The 11,773-nt window shown below is 41.1% G+C and overlaps 2 protein-coding genes across 2 annotated transcripts; one reads left to right on the forward strand and one right to left on the reverse strand.

The window, feature by feature from the left end:
* The first annotated feature begins 1,069 nt into the window (after nt 1–1,069).
* On the forward strand, nt 1,070–4,664 carry saxo4 (stabilizer of axonemal microtubules 4). Its single transcript, XM_031869832.1, has 9 exons — nt 1,070–1,758; nt 2,089–2,212; nt 3,230–3,494; nt 3,659–3,724; nt 3,835–3,924; nt 4,011–4,076; nt 4,180–4,274; nt 4,390–4,494; nt 4,576–4,664. The coding sequence occupies exons 1-9, from the start codon at nt 1,683–1,685 to the stop codon at nt 4,592–4,594; spliced, it is 906 nt and encodes a 301-aa protein (XP_031725692.1). The 5' UTR covers nt 1,070–1,682; the 3' UTR covers nt 4,595–4,664.
* A 1,955-nt stretch (nt 4,665–6,619) lies between these two features.
* On the reverse strand, nt 6,620–7,959 carry lrrc10b (leucine rich repeat containing 10B). The gene has a single exon (XM_031869568.1). The coding sequence runs from the start codon at nt 7,957–7,959 to the stop codon at nt 6,775–6,777; it is 1,185 nt and encodes a 394-aa protein (XP_031725428.1). The 3' UTR covers nt 6,620–6,774.
* Nucleotides 7,960–11,773: the final 3,814 nt, after the last annotated feature.

An 11,773-nucleotide genomic window follows, 5' to 3' on the forward strand; every position in this document is an offset into this window, starting at 1 on the left:
TGTTGATGGTTAATAAGTGAGACTATATCTGCTTCTATAAAAAGGATTTTTTCGCAAATAAATGTCGTAAATAAAGGAGGTGGATATCCTCCAGATTAAATTGACATGCTCATGTAGATGTAGATGTATAGATGGTGTGCGGACATTTCTTCCTGCTAACAGAGGTGGATGATAAATCCTTGTCTCGGATGGACATTTTTTTATCAAGATATCATGCAAATTTCAAGCCATCCATCATTTTTTACATAACCTTGCATCTTTTCTGGGCTCGACTGAAGTCAGAGCCACTGTGGCATCACACTGCCATCCAATGGACACACAGAGAAACCGTCCAGTCTGCTGAGGATGTTTGGTATGAGAGCTGTGCAGCTGAAGTTTTGTAAGTTATTTATACATCACAAATTTGTCTCAAAAGACTGCACGAAGTGAAAAGCATACAACACCTACTATTTAAATGAATAAATAAAAAGCTGTATGTATAATATAGAATACCTTAGACTGGATCAATTAATTATGCTAATATATGTACATGCACTGTATTAATTATTACTTCTTAGTTCAGTAAGTTATAGAGTAAAACCTGTCAGGTAGCCATGGCGTGTGTGTGCTGTACATAATATAAATATAGGTATAAATAATAAATACAATATGCATAAAATACATTCTTCAACCCCTCCTATTTCACATTTATAAGCATTAATAACATTTTATAAATGTATATAACACCAAGATGTAGCTGTAAGCAGATATAAGATAAGTGTTTACTAGCTCCTCCTCCATAACGCAGTAATAATGATTAATAAATGATAGTGATCAGTTCAAACTTAATAGGTAATCAATAATGAATGTTAATTCATAGTCACATACATTGATTGGATCATTCTGTGAACTAATCCCATTAAGTCATTAATCATTTGTTAATGCAACAATAATTACATTTCTTAAGTATGGGATTTGTATTCTTATTATGAAGTGCTCCCAATTAAATAAGTAACCGTAATATGATGAAATATGGACTAAAAACAAACAAATAGATGATAAATAACTAAATAACATTAAATATAAACATTAAATTAAATATAAATCTAGAAGTGCTGATGATTGGCTGAAACTCCTGCCAGTGATCAAATAACTTGCAGAGGCCAGGTGTTAAAGGAATAAAGCATCGACCTGATTTACAGTAGAAACGTTATCTAATGATGTAAGCAGCCAACCTTTCTCTCTGGAGTCACTCTTCAGCCCTGGTGCTGCCTCTCCTAGCAACAGAGACCTGTTTACCTACAAACCACGAGACGGAAAGGTGAGCAACGAGCATTGCAGGTACGTCTGGGGAATTAAGTGAATCTGCTCTTTTTTTCCGGGGGTAATTTAAATCTGGTGTAAATAGATCTGATATCTGTAGCTGTGCTGCAGTGCTGCTGACCTTCTCTCCTCACTCACAAACAGCATTTGATAAAGGGAGCACTCATTGCATTATTCCTACAGGCTCTGTAATCACTTTTTCAGAGAGCTCTGTTGGATTCTGTCAAACCTAAAAACAAAGGAGTTACACATTGTTTGCTGCTTTTGTTGATGGTTACAGCACTGTGCACATGCCCAGAGGATTTTTACCATCCATCACCGGCGTCAGTGAGAGTTTTCCATTATAGCAGTCACGGGTGCCTGAGCAGAGGAGGATAGTTATGACGACTGTTGGAGCAACAGGTAGCAGGGGACGACTGACCAGCAACGCAGTCAAACTCTACAACACGTCTTACGGTGAGAGAGTGCACAATGAGGGGGGAAGTCAAAAAGTCTCAGCTTAAACATTAATAACTTTTATCATACTAAAAACAACTTTTTCACAGCAGACATGTTGACATGTCATAGTAGCAAAAGCACAGATGTATTCAATAACATTAGCTGTGTTCCACTTAGGGGAGGCCCTGGTATGATCATAGCTTAATGGGACACTTAATGAAACTGAGCCATCGTCAATGTTGATTTCACTCGTGCTTTTATGATTGTAGTCAAAATGACTGCTGTGAAAAACGTCCATTGGGATTCAGATTAGGTTTCTGATGGCCAGTATTTGTATGACTGTCTCAGACCCGGGCAGGGTGACTTTCACCTCTCATCTCGGACATCCCAGTGTGACGGGCTACACATCAAACCAGAGACCAGCCGTATATTACAGGCCCAGTTTGGACCACATTGACAACCCTGCTTTTGGGTAAGTGTCAGGTGAGGACTATGAAAATCAAACTGAAATGCTCACCAGTTGATTATTATTTCAAAAGCCCTACACATGTGTTTTTTAATCACGTCTGATTAGACGTTGAGTCAGGTGGAAGCTGATTTAGCTTTGTGAAAGTACCAAACGCTATGTCCAAATAAGTAAGATAAAAGAGTAAAGTGATAGTGAACACACCTTTGTCAGTACACTGAGTGTGTGTGTGTCAGCGCACACAATCGTTAATGTTATTGGTAACACCTGAGCTTCTCCTTCTAGTCAAAGTGTCTATTATAGAGGTGATATTGGTTCAGCCTTAAAAGGTGCAACAAAGCTAACAGGAGAGTTCAATATAACGTCAGTAAAGCACTGTCTGGACTCCCTAACAGGTTTGAGAAGAGATCTAATCAATCAGTGATTAACACCTGGGTTAATTTACCGTGGGTGTGCAGGGCTTTTAAGATATACGTCTAGTGAATAGAGGCTCATGTCGTGCTCAATTTATTTCAACATTTGATTAAACAGAAACAATGTCCCTGTTAAGTGTGATAATATACAGATTGAGCCGTTAATATTAGAACTAACTTTATACAAAATAAATAGTCCCTGTTATATAACTACTGTTAGTATTGTTGTTTTTAAATCTCATTTTCTCAATGCAAAGACCCCCACATATAGATAACTTTATTGACCTCTGTTATATTTGGGTGGAGGTGGATCTTTAAGGCCCTGCACACTCGTGCCGAGTCCTCACAGGTAATCTTAAACATTAATCAGGCAAGTAAAACTAAAGCTATTTGCATAGCTCGATACCACTAGATACAAGACAGCGTGTAGGTTTTGTAATTTGGGTGACTTGACACGTACAACAATATTTTGATAGCAACGTTTATGTGGTGTTTTTCATTTTTGGAAACCAACTGCCTGAACTGATTAAGCTGTCACTGAAACTACAGTTCGCCCTTAGCTTCAAAAAGCCTGTTTCCTCAAGCACAGTTGTGTTGTTTTTGTGTGCAGACTCCTGTTATCTGACAGTTTCATGTCTCAAACTAAACAACACTACCAACCTCACATCCTGTCTGACTATACGGGGTCTTTGCCAAACCTCATTAACAAGTCCAGAGACAGCGGCTTCCATCAGCTGAGGAGTCTTCCGAAAACAGCGACTATCACAGCTCCAGTTTTCCAGAACCATGTGACTGTGGGTCCACCAGGAGAAAGTGGCTTCACTGAAGGAACAGACCTTCAACTTAACACATTTGTGGAGAAGAAAAGCTGCATGGTAAGATTACTAAATAGTCATTATTGTAAATTAAATCAGTATTATTAGTCTATATTTACGTAATCACACAGTGAGTACACAGTACATATTTTACATACTGTACAATAATTTATTTCTTAAATGTAACAACATCTACTTTTTTTTTTTTTTTGACTGATGTTCAGGTTGAACCTCTCCAGACTCACAGCTCAGTGATGAAAAGGGACTTTGTGTCACCGTCATTTCTGCAGGTTGGCACACAGACCTCATCCACTCTGACTTGTTTGAAAGGATGCAGTTTGTAATATTGTTTTCTAGAATCTGTAAGGTTTAACAGCATCTTTCTGTGCTTGTGTTTCAGGGCACTGAGGCGAGACCGAGCGTGTGCAGTAGCCATTTGTCTCGAGAAACAGGATTCACTCGAGGTGCCATCGCTCCCTTGGCCTGCCCAGTGAGTATTGATCCCCGTCCAGTCAGCTGTAGCAGATTTTAATGATATCACTTTAACTTTAAACATTCTTCCCTCTGCTCATCTAGACCTCCCTGCTGCCGTCACCATGGACTAAAAGTAATGCACCAACTACAAAGTCCATTGGAATAAAGGTTATATACTTTTATCTTGTAGTTTTCTTTCTTCCTGTGATCAATATTACCTCTGTGTTTGGAGCTATTATCAGTTGTTTTAGCCTGTTGTTGTGTTTTCTAGGAGCCCACAGGATTTCTTCTCAATGCTTCAAGCAACCAGATTTTTCCGAACACACCGTTTGATTGTTCACACTTCAACACACATTATAAAAGGACGTAAGTGTGTTTGATATCTTCAGATAATGTCGAGGTTAGCTAACGGGTATCAAACAGTACAGAATAACATCTAAGCATGTTTAGTTGACAAGAATGATGATTTTTTTTCTTCCAGGTTTTGTTATGATGCCGATTACGAAAAGTCAAAATCTGGCCACACTTGTGCAGGAATTATCAGTGGAAAAAGGGACAACAGCTACAATCGTCGAGACATGGACAGGTACGCAAACAAGCTGCAGACATGATGTCCCATCATGCATAATGTTTCCTTTGACTCATATTAGTTACTTTTATTTCACAGGTTCATCTTTAGGGGCTAAACCTTCTCACACCTGAGAAGGTACCTGCATGACTACAAATAAAATGTGGAGTTTGTTGTTAAAACTGTACTCTGGGAGATTTGTGCAGAAAACAAAACTGCGGATGTGTGTGTGTAATTATTACATATCGTTTTGATCAAATCCTAAAAGCCTTCAGAACTCCCTCGTCTGTGTTTTTTTGCGATAGTCCTGTCAAAAAATAGCTCACTTTCATCTCTTTGTTAAGTCCTCTTTGTGTGAGCTGAAAAGCTGCCAGTCAGTCAGTTGTGTGAAGTGAGTCGGGTGACGGCCAAAGAGGCAGTGAAGGAGATGATGCATTGTCTTTGACTCACTGTCACTGGAGGATCGAGTGTCCAAAAGGGTCACATTATGTGTCTTATACTGTAGCTCCATCCTACTATACATGCGCGGAAAAACACGAGGAGCTCAACAATGCAAAAGCGGCGCAAAACCGCTTCAATCACATTGAAAACAATTCCAAAAAAGCCGCCCAAGCTGCTAAAAACGCACATTGTCTGATCGGGGCCTTAGTCTTGATCAAGCAAAGCAGCTATTGCTGCATTACTTTGTCTTTAATCAAAATTACAGTTATTTCGTGTCTTTGGGTTTTGGTCAGGACATTTGAAGATGTCACGTTAGGCTCTGGGAATCTGTGATGAGCATTTTACACTGTTTTATGACATTTTAAAGACAAGACAATTAACCTATTAGCTAAGAAAATGTTGCCAAATTAGTTAATGATAAAAATACTCAGAGTTACAGAAACTTTTTGAATGATTTTGAAAATTGCTTCATATCTTTTTTAAGCTGACAAAAAACAGTATAACAATGTTTTTGGTAAACTGAATATCTTTGGGTTTGAGACTGTTGGTCAAACAAAACACTCAATTTGAAGATATCAACTTGCTCTCTAGTGTACTGTGACGGGCAATTTTCTCTATTTTCTGATATCCACTGGATCAATCGATTAATTAATCAAGAAAATTATCAAAATATTAATAGATAATTAAAAAATCATCAACTGCGGCCCCAGACATAACACAAATAGCCTTACATATATGTAAAATGAATGGTTTTATATGTAAAAAGTTTGAGTCTGTTCTCCAAAAGTTTCCCTCAGCACAGACGCAGGAGTCGAGACACACTGCCACACGAGTACGAGCATAAATATTTCAACGCTGGGATAAATATTTCACTCTTTCAATGAGATGTGAGAAGGAGATACGTGGAGGGAAAGGAGATTGGATTATGTAGGAGCCCCACATGAATAATGAGTGCAGAAATGAGAGGAGAACAAGGGCCGGACCTGCTTCATGTTAGAGACGGAGGTAGAAAAGGTGCCGTCACCGACAAAAAGGAGTATACAAAGGTCATGACGGACCCGAGTCTCTGACCTGCTGACCTCCTGCTTGATACTTTTGTGAGTCTATTTCATGTCTGGAGCCTCCCTATGGACTTACCTTTTATGGTGAGGCACCCCAGCTATTCCTCCCTCTAATAATCCTGCTGGTCTCGCTCTCTTCCTTGGCACTGGCACTCACAGGACTGCTTACACAACACTGACAAGGGTTGGGGGGTTGTGTTTAGCACGTCATAAATATTTTGTAAATCTAAATCCAATACACACATTTACATGCGCACACACCGTCTCGGTTTACAAAAATAGCAATGAGTCGAGGCCGAGGTGCACTGCCATATAAACCAGACACCGACCATGATATGTGGAAATACTACAGTGTGTCGGTGAAGTAAACAGTAGCTGGTACGTTCACTGGTTCCCAATTAAGACATATTTTCCCATAAATGATTGACACCAACTTCATCAGCTGAGTTAATATTTAATAAGGGAAGATGGTGTACACAAAAATAACCCTAATGTAAAACACCCGCACACCTCTCTTACACACACACACACACACACACACACACACACACACACACACACACACACACACACACACACCACCTGAGTCCTGCTCTGATTTGGTCATTTGCTGCTGATTGAGATGTCACAGGTGCCGTCAGTTTACAGTTTCATAATGCCTCACTGCTTATTCATTTTCACAGTTAACGCTAGATTAGCAATTAGCAGCACAGCTAATTTGTTGTGTCAGCTTCTTTTCTGTCATCCACCTCCGCCTGCCTGCAGATCATCTGAGTCTGGATGTATGAAGGGTTTTTCATGCCCCTTCATCTTGTCTCCCCGAGTCCTCCTCATACTCATAGTCCATCTGAGCCCTCTCGTACTCCAGCTCGTCCCCCTCATACTCAAACCCCTCTCCCTCACATATCAGCTCCTCCGTCTCATATTCGACCCCCTCCTCATCATATTCAAGCTCAGCTCCGTCATAATCAGTGACGGGCAGCTCCATGTTTTCCTCCTCCTCATTTGCCAGGGGCTCCTCCTCTTTAACGTCTGCGTCCTCTACAGTCACCACAGCTTGTTTTGAGTTGGAGCTGCTGTTCTTCAGGATGCCATGAATCACCGGCTCTTCTCCTGCCAGAGCCAACTCTTCGGCCTCGTCCTCTGCAGCCTTTCGTCTCTCATTCCTGGCCTCGCGCTCCTCCAAGAACTCTGCAGCGCCTTCCCCAACCACGAGCACCTCCTTGCCCACTTTAGGAGGGCCATCCACTGGATTGTGATCGTAGGAGAAGAGCTGCAGGGCGTGGAGACGCTTCAGGCTGGGAAACTCTGATATCTTGTTGCGGTCCAGATCTAAAATCTCCAAACTCTCCATGCGCAACAAGACTTTGGGGAAGGTATCAAAGCGGTTCCCATAGAGCCATAATCCCCTCAAAGCCTCCATACGGCAGAGGTCAGGAGGCAACGTCTTCAGCCGGTTGTCCCCAATCTGAAGGGACTTGAGGTTGGGCAGGTCGTAGAGCTCCCGTGGAAAACTCTGGAAGTAGTTGCTCTCCACCCACAGGCAGCGCAGACTTTGCAGGTTTCTCAGCTCAGGCGGGAGGGTCATGAGCCGGTTGCTGCCCAGGTAGAGGCGAGTGAGGTTAGTGAGCTGGCAGACGGCAGCAGGAACATCCTCCATCTTGTTGAAGTCGAGGGCAAGGATACGCAGACCTTGCAGCTGGGAGATGCTGTCCGGTAGAGTGCGCAGGCGGTTCCCACAAACATACAGCTTCTCCAGATGCATCAGTGCACTAACACGCGACGGCAACTGCTTAAATTTACGGTAGCTCAAGTCCAGCACGGGATCCCCACTTTCAAACAACTCCTCCACCCCCAGTGGAAGCTCTGCCTCCACCTCCACCGGTTCTTCTTTCTTCTTCTCTGTGATATCGGCCTCCTCGCCATCCTTCGCACCCACCTCTTCCTCTTCTCCCTCTCCCTTCCTGGAGGAGTTGCCCATGCTATGGCCTGCAGCCCCCTGACTCCTATGTGAGTCAGGACAGAGTCATTTGATGAGGTAGTGTCCGTGACAAGTTAGCCCTCCGCCTGGGAGCGAATGTTGTCTTGTTGTTGAACCCACCGGACGCAAACGGCATCACGGTCCGGACCAATTAACGCTCTTGCAGCCATGCCACAGCAGTTTATCAGGTGTCTCTTCGTCACGTCATCTGCCGCTTCATCAGAAAACACCAGTTGAATATATCTAACAAAGTGAGGAGTAATAGTAATGATAGTAGTAGTAATAGTAGTAGGAGTAATAATAATAGTAATAGTGCTGCTGGTAGCTGAGCTCAACAAAAATACAGCAGAATTTTGTGCTGAAATTGAGTTCTTGCAGTCCTTACCCTGTCCTCTTTATTCCTCCAGGCTTTTAAGAGAAAGATAACATGCAGCGTGCACGTCCAGGTCACCTGTCCACGTGATCCGGTCTGTCTATCAGAACAGGAAAGAAGTGCCACTTTAGGACTCTAAATACTCCGTTTAATGTCCCTCCTCCTGCCGGGTGTCGGTGGATAAGCCCACGGTGCGTGCGCAGCTCGGTGACCTGGCCGGCAGCAAAGAAAAGCAGTTAATGGAAGTGTGTCCACTAGTTAATGCGGCTGCTCCCCATTAGAGGCCGAGGTCTCCCGGAGTTCTAATCCGCGCTGGAGAAGGAAATTGCACATTTTGGGAAACTGCAGCGCTGACTGAGTGACTGACTGTCCTCTCCTGATGTTGGCCGCTTCTCTCCATCAGTGGGAAGGTTTACATTGTACTGCTGCCTCCCTCCTCCCTCCCTCTGTAACCGGAGCAGGGGGCATTCACATCACATGGTCAGTGACTGAGTGTGTGTGTGTGTGTGTGTGTATGTGTGTTTAAAGTAGTATAAGAAAACTTACTCTCCTATCAACTGTTTTTTAACATGTGTATTAAATCAATTTTAAAGAAAACTGCATTTTCAGGGTTATAAATATCAAAACGTTTTCCCCCATTTTGTAGATTTGAATTTTAATTTATTTGTTTATTCTTGTTTTTGTGCAGTGATAAGGCCGCTACGCCTAATTGTCCTTTTTTTATATCTGGTATCTCCAGCACAGTGACCATGTAATGTACTGTAGCCTACTGTCTGCACTAATATAAGAGATAAACAGTTTCAGCCCTTATGCCTCAAATAAGACCAAAAATACAAACTGAGTGCATCAAGTACTGTACTTAAGTACAATGTTCGGTACTTTACTTGAATAGTTTCATGTTATGCCTCTTTATACTTCTACTCCACTAACATTCAGAGGAAAATATTCTGTTTCTTTCTCCACAACATTTATTTGATAATTATAAGTACATTTAAAGTAATATACAAAACATAAATGTGATGCACTAATATGTATTGAACTATAGTTTGTTCCCGTAAGATGGTAACTTTAGTACTGGTTTGTATCAAACACTACAGACACTACAAACACAGCAGGTTTTTATAGACCACTTAAAAAGCTGTGACGACAGCCTTCGTGGGAATTTCTGCTTTGACACAGAACAGACACAAAAATAACTTCTAAACTGCTGCTAACCCTTAACAGTGTTCAACCTGAGACAAGTGTAAGACGTATTGATGCATTGACAATCAGATAAGCAGTATGCTTGAGTAAAAGTCCCACCAAATGTCAATAACAAAGTAAAAGTTGTACTTCACCACCTGGATAGGAGGATGGATGAATGGATGGAGAGATGCCCACTATACTGCAGTTTGGATTGTCACGAATGTGACTCGACTAAAATATACTCATACGCTGTGGCTAAAAATAGCTCCAAAATTTGATGAGCCCAGAGCAAGTTTTAGATAACAGGACAGCAGCAGTTACAGCACAAACTAACTTGATCCAGTGGAGGAATATTATCCTCTATAATATAATAATATCCTCTTCTTGTTAAAACTGTGCCAAAATACTCCATTACAACTGCATACTGAGAGTATGGTGCAAGGGGTGGAATGTAACTGAGTACATTTACTCAAGTACTGTACTAAAGTACAATTTTGAGGCGCTTACTTGAGGATTTCCATTTCATGCGTAAGTACTTTGTACTTCAATTCAATATCAGGGGGAATGTACCATATATTGCATTTATTTGGACCGAATTAGTAATTTGCTTCTTAAGTGTTCTTTTACTTAAGTAGTAGAACGTTCTGTAGTAAAAACTACTTCAATTCTACTTCCGAATTCAGGATGTTTTACTTTTAGAGCAGTATTTTTACATTGAGATTATTGCTATTTTTAGTTGAGCAAAATATCAGAATACAATTTCCAACACTGTGCAGTACTGGCAGTAATATGTATTTACATAAGGTCAAAGTACTCTTTATGAATGAGCATCTCTTCTGAAATTATGAATGCATACAGTAATCGTATTATTGCTGCAGTAGAAGGTGGTGCACACTAAAACAATGTCATGTGTTGTCGGGTTGTTTAATCTGCAGCAATGCATCATATTTAATAAGGACCTGAATGTAAAATCTTCATCTTAAAAAAGTAACTAAAGTGTTATCCGTTGGTTAAATGTAGTGTAAGGAGTAGAACACTGTATGTCCGTTTGAATGCAGAATTAGAAATATAGAAATACTCAAGTTACTTCAAAACTGTACAAAATATACTTATGTACTTTGTTGAATTCTTGACAACAGCAGACATGCTTTTTTTGATTGATTGCATGTCTTGTTGGTTGTGATACTGAAGAAAAGCCTGGAAAAGCTGCTGGGGTCAGATGTGCAGTGCTTCTGTCAGCCTGATGAGCTGTGGCAGAAGAAGCAGACAAACAGGGAGACAGGCCGCGCGCTGCTTGAGGATAATCCTGTCTGATATGCTGAGAACCAAAAGAGCTGATTTGCAAATTTCTGCATCGCATTCAAACGACCCTGAAATGACACAATGGACTGTAAGCAGCAGACTGAAAGACAGAGACCCCGGGCGGTGACTGGATGTGACTGCTGAGGTGAATGTGTTGAATGCAGATTAAGAACTGCATGACCCGGCCAGCATGGGAAAGACAACTAAAAAATTTAAAAACTGAAACAAATGTAAACAGTAATGGATATTTTCCAACATCCAAGATCAAATCATTAATAATGAAAAATCTCATTTGGGTTGAATTACAGTGTTGCATGTTTTTCTGATGCAACACGAGACTGAAGTGATACCTGCTGTGTTGTTGCATCCTCGGGGTGAAATGAGGGCAAGGAAGGTGTCTTATTATAGGAACACATCTGCAGCATCTGCTGGTGGCGGAGGGAACTGCAACACACCTATTTCATAATATGTCATTTAATATAGGCAAGGCAATGCAAGTTTATTTGTATAGCACATTTCAACAACAAGGGAATTCAAAGTGCTTCACATAAAACCATTAAAAGCATCAAAACATAAGGCAAAAGAAAAGGAGATTTAAAAACAATTAAGAACATTCATTGAAACATTAAAAACAGTAATGAGCAGTGTAAGAAATAAAATACAGTAGTAAAATGCAGAAATGCAGGAAATTGATCAATATATTAATTGAAGCTGGTTCAATTAAAGGCAGCAGCAAACAGAAAAGTCTTCAATCTTGATTTAAAGGAGCTGAGGGTCTCAGCAGACCTGCAGCTTTCTGGGACTTTGTTCCAGATGTGCAGAGCAGAAAAACTGAACGCTGCTTCTCCATGTTTAGTTCTGACTCTGGGAACAGAGAGTAGACCGGTCCCAGACGACCTAAGGGGTCGGGATGGTTCATAAGGTAGCAGCACATCAGAGATGTATTTTGGCCCT

This window comes from Anarrhichthys ocellatus, unplaced genomic scaffold (assembly GCF_004355925.1).
Source record: "Anarrhichthys ocellatus isolate YVR2014 unplaced genomic scaffold, GSC_Weel_1.0 scaffold2, whole genome shotgun sequence".
In the NCBI taxonomy this organism is placed as follows: Eukaryota; Metazoa; Chordata; class Actinopteri; order Perciformes; family Anarhichadidae; genus Anarrhichthys; species Anarrhichthys ocellatus.